This window comes from Anoplolepis gracilipes, chromosome 15 (genome assembly GCF_047496725.1).
Source record: "Anoplolepis gracilipes chromosome 15, ASM4749672v1, whole genome shotgun sequence".
Classification (NCBI taxonomy): domain Eukaryota; kingdom Metazoa; phylum Arthropoda; class Insecta; order Hymenoptera; family Formicidae; genus Anoplolepis; species Anoplolepis gracilipes.
Window position 1 is genome coordinate 5,641,501 of NC_132984.1, and position 20,805 is coordinate 5,662,305.

A 20,805-nucleotide genomic window follows, 5' to 3' on the forward strand; every position below is an offset into this window, starting at 1 on the left:
CCATAACAAAAAAAGTAGTTGCACGGTGCGCACAATTACATTCTGCTTATGTGAATCAAAAAATTCAAAAAGATTCTTAGAATATATGAGTTTGGATTTTTGAAATTCTACAGCCCTTTGAAGACAAAAAAAATAGCCGAAAAATTAATACTTATTTTCAAAGTGACGCTGTTTTTTTATTTTTGCATATTTTTTAAAAATCCTACTTTGGGTGAAAAATTGTTGCCATTTGAAAATTAGCACCCCCTTATATCTCTTCTTTAAAATCTAACCAAATTTTCAAAATTACATAAAAATTAAGGTCACTATTAATTATTATGCTGTGCAATATATCAACAATCTGTGAAAAAGTCTTTCTACTTTATAAAAAAAAATTGCATATAAATATAAAAAATTGTATATAAATATAAAAAAGACATATTAAAAATATATTATTTAAAATTAATAATATCCTTTACATCGTTAATTTAATATTAAGATTGCATAATTATAAAGTTTTACTAACTGTAATTTTTTTTTATAACATTAAATTTTTCATTATTTAATTAAAGTAATTTCAGTTAAATATTAACTTTTGTTAAGATGTAATTTTTCAATATAAACTTATTATCTTCTTATCTTCTTTTTATCACAATTCTCTTGTAAAAGAATTAATCAACATAACCCAAATAAATAAAATTAATTGAAAATATTAACATTAATATGCATGTCGTGTATGTTTGTTTATGATTTTTTTATTAGGCTTTTAATTCTTTTTTTTCATAATAAATTTATATGATTTATATATTTTAATTATATTTTTAGTGAAAAGATGTGTAAAATGTGCACACACATGTATGAGTCTATAGCTTATTGTTAGAATTATTTAGATAAGAAAATTAAATTAAATTAGCATTCAGACATACCGGATATATCTTTGCGACTATTTAATTTTTCTATATTTTAATTCAACGCATTGTGCGTTATAATCTGTTAATGTTAGATGAAATAACCTCTATTAGAAATCTAAAAAAACGTAAAAGATCGCGCACTTTGAATCGCGAGAATACAGTGCGAAAAAAAGAGAAAAAACGTTAGACATCGTGCATGCGTGCGGAGTGCATCGTGCGTGCGGATGCGTGCATGGCTACTTTTGTCTACTTTTTCAACTGTTTAGGGAAAACATCAGACATAGTTTTCTTTAATTTCGCTGAGTCTAAATTATTGTGCAGTTCTACCTTGTCACTAATCCATCGTAAAGTAATATAATACATTGAAGCAAACTATTGTATTATGTTTTTTATGATTTTAACAGAACTATACAATTATGTAATAATTAATTATACAATTATATAATTATGTCATAATTAATTATAAATTATAAAATATTTCTTCCACAACAATATTGTTGAAATAATCGTCTTCCCGATATAATAATAAAAATATTATATTTATCACGTGTAGCCATTCAATATTTTACACAAACTTTAGAAATGATCGAATATCTCATAAAAAGTTTATTTTAGAAAAAAATGCTTTAGGCAAAAGTTATAAGGCTTAAAAAAGGAAATCTTTTGTATGCAACTCTACTTCATTTATTAAACTTTATTTTTTCGTCATAACTCATTATACTTTGATACAGATAATACAATACCATATTCTGTGCTATAATTTGTTGTGTTGATCTTATATTAATATTGTAATGTTTAGCATTTTTCTTATAAATTGCAACGTAAGTTTCTGCCATGTATAAAAAAATATTATCTACGACGTCATTACATTGTGATTACAATGGATGCTAAATAAAGTATATATATTTTATACGCACAATATAATTTATACATTTATTAATGTTACTAGTATAATACTATCAATTTTTATAAGAAAAATAAAACAAAAGTAACTGTGATCGATTTAGGCACTTATCGTTATCCTTCCTCTTGCTGTATCAGAACTTTTAAACAACTTTCGGAATTATTCGTATAATTAATCGAATATACTATACATATATGTCATGTAGAAAATTTAAATATAGAGATATTGTCAAGATTTACGCAGATTAAAATATAAACATAATAAGATCACAAATATCTGTAAAATATCGAACAAAACTTTGTCTAAAGCAATCGATTATGTAAAGGCTAAGAATTAGTAAGTTTTTCTTTTCTAATAATGATTCGCGGATGAACTCATCGGCCTATTATCGGTATTATTGTACGCACGAATTACATACATATGTGTGACGGAAATTTTGCTGCATTAGAAGTCATATTCTTAGTATACTATATTACGATATCTCTTCATAATTAATTAATTATGGTATGCAATTAAGTAATTAAATCCAGATTTACAATAAAAATTATAATCTGATGCTCAAATGTTATAAATGTTAACCATGCACGTACAATTGTCATATTTTATTGTTGTATGTTATATGAATTTAGTAAATAATTTAATTAGTTTGCCTAATAGTTCAAATAAAATTTCAGTTTCTTTCCTCGTAAAATTTTAAAGAGTTGTATTCAGAATTCCGAGACTTTTATCAGTATAATTAAATACGGCTCTACGGTTAAAATTAGCAGAATTAAGAGAATCACATTTTTAAACAATTTCGATACGTCTGTTATCTATTACAGTCGGAATTATTATCTTATGAACCTCTTATGCCACGAAACCTCTTATCCTACGATAAAAAATTTTCTTATGCTACGACCGCGAAAGGGGAATTATACCCCCACTCTTAAATTTTTGTCGTAGGATCAGAGGTTTAAGGGGAAGATTACGGACCAAAAATGTCGTAGAATAAGAGGTGCGACTGTACTTTAAAAATTTTTGTTTTATAGAAAGGGCATTTAATTAAATATTCGACATAAAATTTGCATGCTAAGCGTTGTTTATAATAGCTGACGTAATAACATAGAATTTCTTTAATTATAAACATTCAAAAAATATTCAAAGATGAAATTAATTATACGCAGTATCACAACTAAAAATTCGAATGTATTATAAGGCATACAAAAAAATATCTTAAAATTTGTATAATTGTAGAAAAGCTTTTTTATTATAAAATTACAATATCTAAATATAATTTGTTTTTCTATACAACTGTCAATAACTTACAAATAATAATAAAATATTCCAGCTTTGCTGCATACAAATTATTTGTTTTTATCAGAATTAATAGTATTACATTTAATTGTATATTAAAATTGACTAATTATGAAGACGTATATAATATATTATTCTCGGAATACGCCGTGACTTTTGACGCAGCGAAAAGTTCCATCATGCATATGTAATTTGTGCGTACATTAATAACGGCAATAGGTCGACTAATTCATCCGCAAATCATTATTAGACATTATTAGAAACGTATAACTTTTAACTTATGTATCGACATTGTATTTTTAATGTTTGGAGAGTTCTAGAAGTTTTGTGGAGAATAATTGTATATAGATACATACATACATATATATATATATATATATATATATATATATATATATATATATATATATATATATATACATATATATACATATCTCTCATTATTGACCTCGCGTTGTTGGAAATTTCCTCATACACACACACACACACACACACACACACACACACACACACACACACGCACACAGAGGCTTTCATCGAATCTTACGAATGACTTAATAATTGAATATTTGAAACAAGAGTCACAGTACTTTGTCTTCGATAAGAGATGACAACACGAATAAGCACAACAAATTGTGTATACAGAAAATGACGTAGAAGCTATCAGATGATGATGATATGTCTAAAGTTCAAAGAAGCAAATTCCTCCATTCATATATTTATTGCGTATATCGTGTAAGATAAGTGACTTCTTTCGTAAACGAATGCAACAGTAATATAATTATAATGGAGAACGAGGAGGGGGATTATTAATGCCAAGTCAATAATGCGAGATATGTATATACATATATATATATATTGCCGTTATTATTGTACGCATAAAAATACAGATTACAAATTTTTTTTCTTACATTAAATACGTATCAATTTTATTCATTTGCTCTATTTATTTATTTTTTTGTTAATTACATTATTAATAAGATTATTGAAAGAGCTCCGAATTATTAAATATAAATAAGTAAGTAAGAAAGAGGCAATAGGAGCAAAGAGATGTGAATCAAAATTATAAGTTTTTTATATATAGGTGATGTGTCGCAGGTATATTGACATTAAATACATTAGTAACATTCTATAAAATGACGGAAATTATAATAAAAATCTGAACGTTTCGATTCATGTTTTGAATCCTCTTCAGCATAATATATAAAACAAATAATTGAATTATAAATAGATAAAAACGAAATTACTGAGAAAACATCGCATAATAAAGGCGTAAGCAATGTGTGAACTAAAAATCGTGATCGTATTCGCATGATTAAATGGATCAATGCCTTAGAACCGCTGTACATATTTGTCGCATGTTAGTTGTATAAATTACATATATATAAAACGATCCAACTTGTTCGGCTCTTTTATTGTACGGCTTGCATAATAATCCCGCGAGGCAATTCTCCGAGGTTTCCAGACCGAGGGAGGTATGCAGTTAGATTGAGGGGTTAAGTCTGTATTAGTAAAATGAGTATAATATATACCTGTTTGTAATAAAGTTATTTACCGCTAGTTTGTGTATAATGGTGGTGACTCAGAGAAAGCTTACAGGATATGCATTCCGTTTGTGTGTTGTTGAATCTATGGTATATATATCGCGCAACTGATGTTTAACGTGTGGTTATGCCGATGGTACAGATGGTAATGAGCTCAAGGGCGAAAAATACATTTAAGATGGAAAGAGTTAGATAGGTGACATTGGTTAGATGTAATTTCACTGTTCACTAACATCCCAATCAATTTAGCAGTAGAAAGCATATCAAAGAGATGGCAATATATCACAAATAATTGCAACATCCCAGAACCAGAATTTTTAACAGCAATATACCTAGTCTTAAACTCTACATACTTTGTCTTCAATAACAAATTTTATCAACAACCTTTTGGCACACCAATGGGCTCCCCACTCTCTTCGATCATCGCCGACATAGTCCTACAAGACATAGAGGAGAAAGCATTGACGTTATTGAATTTTACCTCTTCCATTTACTTCAGATACGTAGACGACATATTAATATCGGTACTTCCAAAATTTATTGACCAGACATTGACAATTTTTAATTCTTTCCATAGTATAGAGCACAGTTCACTGTGGAAAAAAATGACCACAACAAGATTAACCTTTACACCTCACTCTCTTTTAACTAATAACCATCTAATATTTGACTGATACCATAAGAACACGTTCTCGGGTAGATGTATCAATTTCCATTCCCAACATCCTAACAACCAAAAAAGAGGCACTATAATAGGCTTAATTGATAGAATATTCTTATTATCACATCCCATGTTCCATGAAAAGAATATCCAATTTATAATAAAGATTTTACTGGACAACTCCTATCCAACCGATTTTATATTCAAAACAATTAACAACCGTATAAAGTTTTTAATTAACAATAGATTATCCGACAGAAAATCACAAACACTCAATAATAACTCATACTTTACAATTCCATATTTGCATACAGTAACTGATAAAATAAAAAATGCTTTAAAAGATGTCGACATCAAATTAGCCTACTACAGTATAAACAAAAACCACAAATTTATTAAGACACACAAAGATCCTATCCCTATTCCCATGAAAACAAATGTGGTATACAAAATTAATTGTCTAAATTGCGACGCTTCTCATGTTGGTCAAACGGGCAGAAAGTTGAATACTAGGATAAAAGAACATAAGACCAACATAATGAAGCCCAATAACAACAAATCAGTGATCACTGACCACCGCCTAACATACATATCATGACTTTGATTAGGACAATGCACAAATATTAGACAATGAGCTCTATTACACAAAAAGACTGATATCTGAAATGTTATACATCAAACGACAAATAAACAGCATAAATTTACAAACAGATATAGAATGTTTGCCAGCTATTTACGATGATATAATAAACAAACTGCCTAAGATCTAACGTCACCTATCTAACTCTTTCCATCTTAAATATATTTTTCGCCCTTGAGTTCATTACCATCTGTACCATCGGCATAACCACACGTTAAACATCAGTTGCACGATATATATACCATAGATTCAACAACACACAAACGGAATGCATATCCTGTAAGCTTTCTCTGAGTCACCACCATTATACACAAACTAGCGGTAAATAACTTTATTACAAACAGGTATATATTATACTCATTTTACTAATACAGACTTAACCCCTCAATCTAACTGCATACCTCCCTCGGTCTGGAAACCTCGGAGAATTGCCTCGCGGGATTATTATGCAAGCCGTACAATAAAAGAGCCGAACAAGTTGGATCGTTTTATATATATGTAATTTATACAACTAACATGCGACAAATATGTACAGCGGTTCTAAGACATTGATCCATTTAATCATGCGAATACGATCACGATTTTTAGTACACACATTGCTTACGCCTTTATTATGCGATGTTTTCTCAGTAATTTCGTTTTTATCTATTTATAATTCAATTATTTGTTTTATATATTATGCTGAAGAGGATTCAAAACATGAATCGAAACGTTCAGATTTTTATTATAATTTCCATCATTTTATAGAATGTTACTAATGTATTTAATGTCAATATACCTGCGACACATCACCTATATATAAAAAACTTATAATTTTGATTCACATCTCCTCGCTCCTATTGCCTATTTCTTACTTACTTATTACATTATTATTTTTATCTCCGTAACTCTTTATATGACATCAAATAATATATACTGTTAACATTATAATATAATATATAATTGTATATATAATATGACATATATAATCTGAAAATATTATACATAGATCCACTTATACATCAGCCACAGCGCTGCAGTAACGATGATAGTTTTCAATGTCACAACAAACAGATCCATTCTGAAATATTTTAGAATAAACACGTTACAAATATGATTATTGATTATTTCTATCATGTTTATCCAACAACAAATTGTTTTACAAAAACAAATTAAAAATTCTTTTTAAGCTCCCGAATAGTCACCGCGGCCATATTGGAAAAAATATTTTAAAAAGATGAAACAAGACTACAGATTGCTTCAACTCATTACTTAGTTTGCCTTTCGCTCATACTTGTAAAATTGTCCGAAAACTAAGCTTTTCCCTTGACAGTTAATAAATAGCCATGAAATCAGTATCAAAATAAATTTATTTATATGGGAAAACACACGGTTTGACAGCTATCTAAAGAAGTGGAGAATGTTCCTTCACGTGGTATATTCCTTGCTAAGTTTAGTTTTCGGACAATTTTACAAGTTGCTAAATCGATCTATAGTGTTGATTCATTGAAATACATTTTTATTTAAAAATGGCACGCAAGAATAATTTGACTGTTAAAACGTCACTTCAAACGTCACTTTCACGCCTAATAGAAAAAAAAGAAACAGACAATGCGAGATAAAAAGAGAGAGCAATAATAATTTGATTTTTATTCTTATCGTAGTTATGGTTGTTGTCACCGTCAACTCAAAGTTTCTCGGCGACTACTCGGGAGCTTTAAAATTAATTTTTTATTTTTATAGAAACTAAATTTTTTTACCTAATATGATAAGATAATAATTAATCTTTAAATCTCTCTTATTATTATCGCTAATAGCCAATTTAAAACTTTATACATCTCATTAAAATAATAATAATATATCTTGTTTATAATATATTTTATACTCACCTTTTACGACGCGCTCTGAGTTCATCTATTCGATTCATGTCCTCGTTAAGGAGATATAATTTAATTCCAATCACACAATTTCTTCATTACATAAAATAAACATGGCTTAACATCATATTCGATGTAAACATTACTTAGAAGCTCAAATTAATATAAAAATATTTACCTGTAATACTTTGCAAAATCAAAAACATTCATATCGTATGAAAATGTTTCCCTGTCCTTAAGTGGAATTGAATTATGCAATTTCAGCCAATTTATAATTTTAAATTGCCATTCATTACATATAAAATGCTTTACAGTGTTGTTGGTTACGTATATTTTACTTTGCAGTCTTATTAGCCTATGTTACATATTATACATTTACACAAACGGATTTATTAGTAATAATATCAGTTATATTTTATTAAATCCAGAAATATAGAAAGATTAAGAATACATCTTTAAAAAAAGATATATAATTTTATGAAAATGTGATAGAACATTAAGGATGTTTAGCACCTACAATCGGAGCAAAAATAGTCAAAATTGACGAATATATACTTTTCTCATATATCTTAATATATGATTATTATAAAGATTGCATAAAGTCTTATTATTTATTCATAGCTAGAGTGTAGAAATGTATTTTCCAACTTCTGTTGCTTTTTTTCGGAGAATTTTCGTGTTCCTTAAATTATAATTAGAAACTTTTATCATTGACGGTACTTTGATTTCAACATTACAGCACAAAATTTGAATTGTAAAAATAAAAGAATATACTCGTACAGAGTAATTTAAAATGTCAGAATAAAAATTATAATAGTGAATAATGACAAAATATAGAAGATCATTAACTATTTCTTTGATAAATTTAATAATTTGTCATTTCTCCGAGAAAAAAGAAATGTGGCAACATGGTAATTTTTCATAAATTGGTCAAATTGCAAATTATCATATGAGGCCTAGTCGTTTCTCGCTTACATGATTGTATATAGAAACTTCTTCAAATGAAAAGATAAGTTATTTAAAATGTCAAAAGAAGGCTCAGCTGAATACTATATTGTCACGTTTTTACAATAAATAATATGTCATTTCGGATAATAGGACAAAAATGAGAAAATTATATTCAATATCTTTTGAACTAGTCAGTACTTGACCAAAAATATGTGATCAAATATCTCTTCTATATTTAAACTTTACTTTTGCAAATTTTGAATAAATTCCTATTATTATTTCTATCTATTTTAGCTCTTAAAGCAACACAATCACTGGTTTTTTATAAGATAAAAAATCTGTAATCGTATCAATTTAAGGGTTAAAAAGGACAGAAATAATTATATTTATACTTATTTATATAAATAATTATATTTTAAATTATATTAATACTTTTACTTACAATTAGATCGACAAAATAATTATATTTATAATAATATCGACGGGTAAATTCATTGCAAATTAAAATCCTTATAAGTTTTGATTGCTTCAGTGAATCAACTCTAGGTTTTTTTATAAGTCTTTGAACATGTGTTAGAACAATCTGTGCAAATTTTATTAAATTCTTATATTTTTAAAAATAGGTACTAAACATCCTTAAGAAAATATTTTCCGATTTAATTAAATAGTGGTATCTAATGGAATATTAATGATCTGTATATTCTAAGACAATAACATAATTAGTTAGTTGGTACTTACATAGGTTGATGTTTCGTAAGTATTATAATTAGATCTATCAACATAGCTGGCAAGATATGCAACAATATTGTCAATATATAATATAGAGTACCATTATCGGTAAATATTATATTAGGCGTCCAAATAGTGTTTTCGAAAGGTATCTCCTTTACGAGTTGGTAACCTATTTTTCTAGTTTTTTCCATCAAGAAATGTCTCTGATCAGAAGTACAATGTATGACCAAAGGTGCAGAACCTGGCGTACAGCTACTAAATAAAATTACAAATTAATGAAATTGTTACTTATATAAACTTTCATAAAAATTGCATTAAGATTCAAGTAACAAAAAGTTACAGTAACTGTAAAATTTAAAATTTTATGCGAGTTACAAAGTATATTATATAGTATTAAACATTAAAAATTAACAAGTTTTTATAAATCAAATATCGAGAATGTAAACAAAATTGACGTTGATTATGTATATTATTATTAAAAAATTATTAAATATTGTCAATTTAGTTATATGTATACGATAAGTTGTATTTAAATTCATATTTGAAAATTTTTCTGCTAACTCTAAATTTTTAAATAGCACGTAAGATTAACAAAAAATTAAATACAATGTGTATGGTTCCGCAAAAATGTTGAGTTTTAAATAAAAATAGAAAGCTTTTTTTCGTATATGTTTTAACTTAATGCCATTGAACATGCATATTTAAATACGTATTAATATTTAATATTCATACATTGACAATCCAAGCTGCCAAGTTGTGACTATTATACATTTTATGACAAAATCTACTGGGATTACATTTAAACAAATATGTTCATTAGTCTGCAATACTCGTAATACTCCTTTTCCAGTACCAACTATTATCCCTATTATACCATTAAAATTATCTATCCACCCTGGAACTGGATCATCATAAGTATTTTGCACTAAAATATGAATCATATTTATTAGATAATTATTGGTAGATTATTTATTTGTTTATTTTAGTGATATTTTTTATTTGTTCTTAATAAAAAATGGGAAAAGGACTACAAAGCTTATAAATATTTGTTCAATTTGTTTTAATTTAGTTTTTAGTTTTAAATTGTTAAGCTAATTTATTTATTTATTTATATGTGATGACAGTACGTCCATAATACAATATGTTAAAACAATTATGTACTATGAGTAAGAATATAAAAAATATCTTTTAATATAAATTTAATATTTAATTTTTTTTAAATTTCTATAAAAAAGAAAAAATAGTAGTGAGGCAGGAATAAATAGATAAATTTTAGAAATTTTTAGTTGCTGTTCAAAAACATTTCTAACAATGAGGGGTACGATCATCCATATACAGGTTTTTTTACTTTTTCGATATATCTTGAAAACTATTCGAGATATTGAAAAATGTTTTGTAAAAAAGTTTTTTTAATGATAAAAATATCTCTATTTAACCACATTAATAAAATTTTCGAAAAAATTGTTTTTTAATTTATATTTTTTTTCACAAAGCTACTCTTAAAAACTTTATGTTTTAATTTAAATATTTGTCAAAATTTTTTTATTAATAAAGTTTAATAGAAATATCTTTATATGGAGCTTTTGTGTAAAGCATTTTTTGATATTTTAAGTAATTTTTGAAATATATATATGTATACATATATATATGTATACATATATCAAGAAGAACAAAAAGCCTTCTGCATATGAAAGATAGTTTCACCCTATAGAATCGTTTTTGTGCAACAAAAATGAAAATTACTAAATTCATCTATTTATCCCCCTACATGTATGCAAACCCCTACAGCACGATATATTGATGGAATATTATTTTGCAAAATTGGGATATTGTATGCAATATTTCTAAAAGCTTGTCACAATATAGATATGCTGCCAAAAATCTATATTATGCAGTATTTCTTTAATAATGTTGATATATTTCAAATCTTATTGCATGTGTATTTTTATAATGTGAATATGATATTTGCAAAGTATTGCAAAATATTTTTTGTATGCATAATATTTATTTGTCCGATTTTGTAACCATTAGTTTAATATCCGAATTCTCTGCGGTAGGATTGTATTAAATAGAAATGAAGCTGATAGAGAAATATATTTTACTCGATGTGTTTGTAGGCTTTAGATATTCTCTTGAAAAAACTTGAATACGGAATAGGTAAGGCATAGTGCGTCACATAACAGTAAGCGATCAAACTAGCGAAACATATGTGATTGCATTTAAATATAGCAGCAATATCTGAAATAAAATATTAAATTTATAATATTAGCACAATATTGCTGCAATATTTGGAATATGTAAAATATTAAAATATTTATGCAATATTTTAACAATATTTCGTGCTGTAAAGAAAGTTTTAACAAAATCAGAATTTTCGGGTTCGCGAGATTTTTTCGTAAGTTTCATTTCATAAGAGATAAATAAGAACTTATATCTAAAATTTCAAGAAAGAAAAGAGAGTAACATACCTATAGAAGGTCTTATAATTGCACAAGGCAACGATGAAGAATATTCCGCTATTACAGCCTCAGCTAAATTCTTCGAGAATACGTATGTATTAGGCAAGAAATCCAAACATCTGTACATATTTCAAAATTATATAAAAAATTAATACAGCCTGACAATTATAACATTACTCCATAAATAAAAGAAAAACTGGTATTATATTTGTCTTTAATTGTGCGCATCCTATATATACTTAAAATTTACAAACATATTTAATATGTTTAATATGATTTTGTTATGCTTACTTAGCTGTACAGACATTTATGACATGTTCATCCATCTTTTCGGCCACTTCGATCATTTTCCGCCAATCGGCTACGGCTGGGTAAATTTTTTCTTCAATGACAGAATGATTTAAATGCGTGTATGCTGTACTGACATACACTAGTGCCTTAAATAAATACAATTAGTCCTAAAGTCACTTTTTTAAATAAATAAAAAGTTACAAAGAAAAATAGACATATATTTATGAAATTAAAATTAAAACTATTAAAAAATCTAAATTGACCTTGATACAACAAAGTCTCAAACTGATACTCCTATCTTTTTCTCTTTTCGAACTAAACAATTTTATCTAAAACATTGTTTGATAAAACAAAAGATATTTGGAGTGCACAAGATAAAAGATTATAAATTTCTAAAAAATGCACAATATAAAATACCACACGCAATATGGAACATAGTAATTTATTTACATATATATGTAAATGCAATATCGGTTTATACTTACTATTAAATTCTTCATATTTTGGGCTAGAATACAAATATCTCTCGTTGATCTAGTATTAGTAAAGATGGCGTACTTTAAACTGTCGTTAAATTTCATACTCGCCGATGCATGGATTATTATAGTCACTCTCTCAGCTAGCATTTGCCAGTCAGTAGCTGACAAACCTAAATTCTCCTTGCTAGCATCACCAGAAATCGGAATTAATTTTGTAAAATTGAAAGGTTGTTCTTCTCGCAGTTTATCGTATAACTAAAAAAAAATATATTAATTATGTAACGTATTTATTGTAATAATTGGCACAATTTTTAAAGATAATTTGCAAAAAAAGTTGAATATTCTGATTATTTATAATATTTTGTTTTTACATGTTTTATTCCATACACTTTTATCAAACTTTATAATTAGTTTTTTATAAAAATAAAAAAATATTAAAAATCTATATGAATGTATAATACAAGTTTTTACGAAAACTTTCCCATTTACATGTTATAGCAGTTTAAGAAATATATGATATTGTAAAGAAGAAAATATTTATGTAATTAACTTACCGGTAAGTTTAATATTTTTTCGAGCCTTTCGTTAATGCCTATTCCTTTTTTCGAACGCATTAATATAAACACTTCGCGAACATCTGAACAAGATCGCAGTATCTTCTCCATATATACTCTACCCAGAAATCCTGTCGCGCCTGTCAAAAATATACTTTGTCCAGCATAAAACTTTGGAATCGAGTCAGCTGAGTCCATTGTAATTTTGTCCACCGTTATTAAAATAATAACAACAATATGACCACAATAATCAAACAATAGCCAAAAATATGTACAAGTGCACTCGAAAATATTATTGTCTTCTTCTGTCAATACCGTTATTAACTAGTAGGAGTTTGATTGGAAAATAATAAACTGTGAATGAGATCGGCCATCAATAACGCATGCTGTTTAATTAAAATCTAATTGTTTGCTAAGCAGACGTAACCACTATACATATTAATAAAACAGAAATTCTACAGGCAAAAGTTAGAAGAGCAAATTTATGTAATGCAGTAGCCTAAACGATTATTATATGCCTAGACGATTGTTAGTAGATCAATAACTAATAGATATAAAGTTATTTTGCAGTTTATTCAATATGTGCAATATGTAATTCTATGAAGAATTGGATATAATCAATTGTATTTAAACAACTTTATTATAAATAATAATAAATATATTCACAAATTAAGTTGAATAAAATACTTATGCATATATAACTGAAAAGTAAAAATAATAATGAAAATGGTAAATAGATACCCAAACATTGTAATATTTAAAATACTTATGTAATTTACAAGATGCACACGAATTATTACATACATATATATAATGTATATGTAACGGAAATGAGTCATATTTTTAGAATAACATATTATCATGTTTCTTCATAATTAATCAATGGTATGTCATTGAGTAATTAAATTTTTAACTATAATAAAAATATTATAATCTGATGCTTAAATAATGTTAATCTTCTGTCATCTTCTAGTTGTATGTTGTATAAATTTGATAAATAATTTAATGGTTTGTATTCAGACTTCCGAGACATTTATCACTGTATCAAATACGTTCAACGGTCAAAATTAATGCATATTTAGAAAAATTATATTTTTAAACAATTTTGAAATTTTGATGCGTCTTTAATCTATTATTTGAAAAATTCTGGGCTTGAAGAGGGCATTTAAATATTTGAGATAAAATTACATTCTAAGCGTTGTATTGTAATAGCTGACGTAATAATATACAATTTCTTTAATTACATACTAACATTTAGAAAATATTCAAAGATGAAATTAAATATGCAGTAGTCAAAACTGAAAATTTGATTGTAGAAGGTATTGCTAAAGCACACAAAAAAAATATCTTAATAATTTTGTATAATTGTAGAAAAGTTTTCTTATTATAATAATAAAATATATTTATTATTATTATAGGAAGAAAGTTTATATTAATATTATGTAAATCACATTTGTTTTCCTTTAAATATCTGTCAATAACTTAATATATAAGAAATATTCAAGACAAGATTTGCTAAAGGATGCAAATTATTTAATTTTTTTATGAATATAAATTAGAGTATTTTAATTTAGTCAATAAAAACACACACATTATAAATTCATAAATTTTAAGAAACAAACCAAGAGAAATCTGACAGTCAATTTCCGTTGGAGTCATGGGAACAGTGATTCCTTTAGAAACAAAATTACTGTGTAGTTCAATATATTTTTTTCTTATTTGGTTTATTTTTTAAAATTTATAGATTTTATAGTATCGCATGGCACATTGAGTAAAAGAAAAGAATCATGAATTCGATATAACATAATACCGTTATAAAAGAACTAATTGTGAATTATATAATACCTCAAAACGTATATGATATTTTAATATCTCAAAAATTTAATAGTGTGTGTTTATGTGTGTGTGTATATTGATAAAATGATTAGCATTTATAACATTTTAGCATCAGTTGATTACAATTTTTATTGTAATAATACATTAAATTACTGAATTATATAATTGACTAATTATAAAGAGACAAGGTAATATATTCCCAAAATATGCCGTGACGTATGATGCATCAAAAATTCCCGTCATACATGCATAATTTCTGCGTAATATAATTGCAGCAGTAATAGAATAATCGACTGGTTCATCCGCAAATCATTATTAGAAAGGAAAAATTTATTTAATCCTTATCCTTTATATAATTAATTGCCCAATATCTTATATATATATATATATATATGCAGGGTATCTTGGCAAAGGTGAACAATCTCTCGTGAGCATGTAGAGCAGGTAAAAATAACCCCATAAGTTTCTATAAAATTTGTTTCTATGATGCATTTCTACCGAGATATTTGTCGTTAAAATTTAAATTTGAGAATAATTTTTCTTAATTAACTTTTATATTACTTTGTAGATCTTAATAATGTATAAGAACTTTTTTATTATTAAGTGGAGATCTTTAAAATATTGTGATAGATTTTTTAATATCATCTCGGAGAACCAGAGTCTGATCATCTGTAAGTCTTTTAACTTACAAAACTTTAAAGCCGATGGGGTTTTTATTTTTGAGTTATGTTTTTAGATTCTTCACATCTCTAAGAAAAAGATATTCTAGTTTTATTTCATTAAAACTAACTGTTTTCAAGAAAAATGCATTTGATCGATAGAAAGTAAACTTTTATTCGTAATAATTAAATAATGATTTTAAAAATAATATAATATTACATGGGTATATTTAAAAGAGAATGTTTACTTGTAAAAAATTATTTATTATTGCGCTCAAATAAGAAATGATCGTGAGATATTATAGCAGGTGCAGTAGTCATCAATTGTCATCAGATGTACGAGCTCGCTTACGGGGAAAATTCGGTCTAGAGGCCTGATTTTTAGGCTTTTCTTTGCAAATTTTTTATATGAGAAACGCATAAGATCAATTAAAATAAAAGTTTTTTTTGTTTGTTAAGCAACTTTTTAAGTATCTATAAAAATTTTTTTTATTGAAAAATTCCAAGAATTAAGCTGCATGTAGCAGTTCTTCTCAACCCATAAGAAAAAAAGTAGTTGCACGGTGCGCACCATTAGGGCCATTTTGCTTATCTGAAACAAAAAATTCAAAAAGATTTTTAGAATATATGAGTTTGGATTTTTGAAATTCTACAGCCCTTTAAAGACGAAAAAAATAGCCGAAAAATTAATACTTATTTTCAAAGTGACGCTGTTTTTTTATTTTTGCATATTTTTTAAAAATCCTACTTTGGGCGAAAAATTGTTGCCATTTGAAAATTAGCACCCCCCCTATATCTCTTCTTTAAAATCAAACCAAATTTTCAAATTTACATAAAAATTAAAGTCACTATTAATTATTATGCTGTGCAATATTTCAACAATCTGTGAAAAAGTTTTTCTACTTTATAAAAAAAAATTGCATATAAATATAAATAATTGTATATAAATATAAAAATGACATATTAAAAATATATTATTTAAAATTAATAATATTTTTTACATCGTTAATTTAATATTAAGATTGCAGAATTATAAAGTTTTACTAACTGTAATTTTTTTTATAACATTAAATTTTTCATTCTTTAATTAAATTAATTTCAGTTAAATATTAACTTTTGTTAAGATGTAATTTTTCAATATAAACTTATTATCTTTTTATCACAATTCTTTTGTAAAAGAATTAATCAACATAACCAAATAAATAAAATAAATTGAAAATATTAACATTAATATGTATGTCGTGTATGTTTGTTTATGTTTTTTTTGTTAGGCTTTTAATTCTTTTTTTTCATGATAAATTTATATGATTTATATATTTTGATTATATATTTAGTGAAAAGATATGTAAAATGTGCACACACATGTATGAGTCTATAGCTTATTGTTAGAATTATTTAGATAAGAAAATTAAATTAAATTAGCATTCAGACATACCGGATATACCTTTGCGACTATTTAACCTTTCCATATTTTAATTCAACGCATTGTGCGTTATAATCTGTTAATGTTAGATGAGGTAACCTCTATTAGAAATCTAAAGACAATGAGCCCTATTACACAAAAAGACTGATATCTGAAATGTTGTACATCAAACGACAAATAAATAGCATAAATCTACAAACAGATATAGAATGTTTGCCAGCTATTTACGATGATATAATAAACAAACTGCCTAAGATCTAATGTCACCTATCTAACTCTTTCCATCTTAAATGTATTTTTCGCCCTTGAGCTCATTACCATCTGTACCATCGGCATAACCACACGTTATACATCAGTTGCACGATATATATACCATATATTCAACAACACACAAACGGAATGCATATCCTGTAAGTATTTTCTGAGTCACCACCATTATACACAAACTAGCGGTAAATAACTTTATTACAAACAGGTATTTATTATACTCATTTTATTAATACAGACTTAACCCCTCAATCTAACTGCATACCTCCCTCGGTCTGGAAACCTCGGAGAATTGCCTCGCAGGATTATTATGCAAGCCGTACAATAAAAGAGCCGAACAAATTGGATCGTTTTATATATATTTAATTTATACAACTAACATGCGACAAATATGTACAGCGGTTTTAAGGCATTGATCCATTTAATCATGCGAATACGATTACGATTTTTAGTTCACACATTGCTTACGCTTTTATTATGCGATGTTTTCTCAGTAATTTCGTTTTTATCTATTTATAATTCATTTATTTATTTTATATAATATGCTGAAGAGAATTCAAAACATGAATCGAAACGTTCAGATTTTTATTATAATTTCCGTCATTTTATAGAATGTTACTAATGTACTTAATGTCAATATACCTACAACACATCACCTATATAAAAAACTTATAATTTTGATTCACATCTCCTCGCTCCTAATGCCTTTTTCTTACTTACTTATAAAATATTTCTTTCACAACAATATTGTTGAAATAATCGTCTTTTCGATATAATAATAAAAATATTAAATTTATCACGTGTAGCCATTCAATATTTTACACAAACTTTAGAAATGGTCGAATATCTCATAAAAAGTTTATTTAAAAAAAAAATACTTTAGGCAAAAGTTATAAGGCTTAAAAAGGGAAATTCTTTGTATGCAACTCTACTTCATTTATTAAACTTTATTTTTTCGTCATAAGTCATTAAACCTTGATACAGATAATACAATACCATATTCTGTGCTATAATTTGTTGTGTTGATCTTATATTAATATTTTAATGTTTAGCATTTTTATTATAAATTGCAACGTAAGTTTCTGCGATTTTGCCATCTATAATAAAAAAATATCCACGACGTCATTACATTGTCATTACAGTGGATGCTAAATAATGTATATATATTTTATACACATAATATAATTTATACATTTATTAATGTTACTAGTATAATACTATCAATTTTTATAAGAGAAATATTACAAAAGTAACTGGGATCGATTTAGGCACTTATCCTTATTCTTCCTTTTGCTATATCAGAACTTTTAAATAACTTTCGGAATTATTCGTATAATTAATCGGATATACTATACATATATGTCATATAGATAATTTAAATATAGAGATATCATAAAGATTTACGCAGATTAAAATATAAACATAATAAAATCACAAATATCTGTAAAATATCAAACAAAACTTTGTCTAAAGCAATCGATTATGTAAAGGCTAAGAATTAGTAAGTTTTTCCTTTCTAATAATGATTCGCGGATGAACTAGTCGACCTATTACCGGTATTATTGTACGCACGAATTACATACATATGTATGTGTGACGGAAATTTTGATGCATTAGAAGTCATATTCTTAGTATACTATATTACGATATCTCTTCATAATTAATTAATTATGGTATGCAATTAAGTAATTAAATCTAGAATTACAATAAAAATTATAATCTGATGCTTAAATGTTATAAATGTTAACCATGCACGTACAACTGTCATATTTTATTGTTGTATGTTATATGAATTTAGTAAATAATTTAATTAGTTTACCTAATAGTTCAAATAAAATTTCAGTTTTTTTCCTCGTAAAATTTTAAAGAGTTGTATTCAGAATTCCGAGACTTTTATCAGTATAATTAAATATGGCTCTACGGTTAAAATTAGCAGAATTAAGAGAATCACATTTTTAACAATTTCGATACGTGTGTTATCTATTACAGTCGGACTTATTATCTTACGAACCTCTTATGCTACGAAACCTCTTATCCTACGACAAAAAATCCTCTTATGCTACGACCGCGAAAGGGGAATTATACCCCCACTCTCAAATTTTTGTCGTAGGATCAGACGTTTAAGGGAAAGATTCCGGACCGAAAATGTCGTAGGATAAGAGGTGCGACTGTACTTTAAAAATTTTGGTTTTATAGAAAGGGCATTTAATTAAATATTCGACATAAAATTTGCATGCTAAGCGTTGTTTATAATAGCTGACGTAATAACATAGAATTTCTTTAATTATAAACATTCAAAAAATATTCAAAGATGAAATTAATTATACGCAGTATCACAACTAAAAACTTGAATGTATTATAAGGCATACAAAAAAATATCTTAAAATTTGTATAATTGTAGAAAAGCTTTTTTATTATAAAAATACAATATCTAAATATAATTTTTTTTTCTATACAACTGTCAATAACTTATAAATAATAATAAATATTCCAGCTTTGCTAAAGCATACAAATTATTTATTTTTATTTTAATTAATAATATTACATTTAATTGTATATTAAAATTGACTAATTATGAAGACGTATATAATATATTATTCTCGGAATACGCCGTGACTTTTTGACGAAGCGAAAATTTCCTTCATGCATGCATATGTAATTTATGCGTACATAAATAACGGCAATAGGTCAACTAGTTTATCCGCATATCATTATTAGACATTATTAGAAACGTGAAACTTTTAACTTATGTATCGACATCGTATTTTTAATGTTTGGAGAGTTCTAGAAGTTTTGTGGAGAATAATTGTATATAGATACATACATAAATATATATATATATACATATATATACATATCTCTCATTATTGACCTCGCGTTGTTGGAAATTTCCTCATACACACACACACACACACACACACACACGCACACAGAGGCTTTCATCGAATCTTACGAATGACTTAATTGAATATTTGAAACAAGAGTCACAGTACTTTGTCTTCGATAAGAGATGACAACACGAATGAGCACAACAAATTGTGTATACAGAAAATGACGTAGAAGCTATCAGATGATGATGATATGTCTAAAGTTCAAAGAAGCAAGTTCCTTCATTCATATATTTATCTGCGTATATCGTGTAAGATAAGTGACTTTTTTCGTAAACGAATGCAACAGTAATATAATTATAATGGAGAACAAGGAGGGGGATTAATAATGCGAGGTCAATAATGCGAGATATGTATATACATATATATATATATATATATATATATATATATATATATATATATATATATTGCCGTTATTATTGTACGCTTAAAAATACAGATTACAAATTTTTTTTCTTACATCAAATACGTATCAATT

The 20,805-nt window shown here is 26.4% G+C and overlaps 1 protein-coding gene and 1 pseudogene across 1 annotated transcript; one reads left to right on the plus strand and one right to left on the minus strand.

The window, feature by feature from the left end:
* Positions 1 to 5,965: 5,965 nt before the first annotated feature.
* The window catches only part of LOC140674169 (acyl-CoA Delta-9 desaturase-like), a 28,011-nt pseudogene continuing 13,171 nt past the window's right edge, over positions 5,966 to 20,805 (plus strand).
* On the minus strand, positions 6,749 to 16,329 carry LOC140674168 (fatty acyl-CoA reductase 1-like). The gene is made up of 10 exons (XM_072907548.1): positions 16,318 to 16,329; positions 13,252 to 13,575; positions 12,704 to 12,952; positions 12,219 to 12,364; positions 11,937 to 12,046; positions 10,201 to 10,393; positions 9,475 to 9,720; positions 7,967 to 8,143; positions 7,801 to 7,881; positions 6,749 to 6,992 (listed from the first exon to the last, which is right to left on the minus strand). The coding sequence occupies exons 1-10, from the start codon at positions 16,327 to 16,329 to the stop codon at positions 6,911 to 6,913; spliced, it is 1,620 nt and encodes a 539-aa protein (XP_072763649.1). The 3' UTR covers positions 6,749 to 6,910.

Coding starts and splice junctions, on each gene's coding strand:
- LOC140674168 (XM_072907548.1), bottom strand. Junction 12,953..13,251: donor AAAAAATATTAAACTTACCG/GTAAGTTAATTA, acceptor ATTTTTTTTTAG/TTATACGATAAACTGCGAGA. Junction 7,882..7,966: donor GATTTTGCAAAGTATTACAG/GTAAATATTTTT, acceptor TATGTAATGAAG/AAATTGTGTGATTGGAATTA.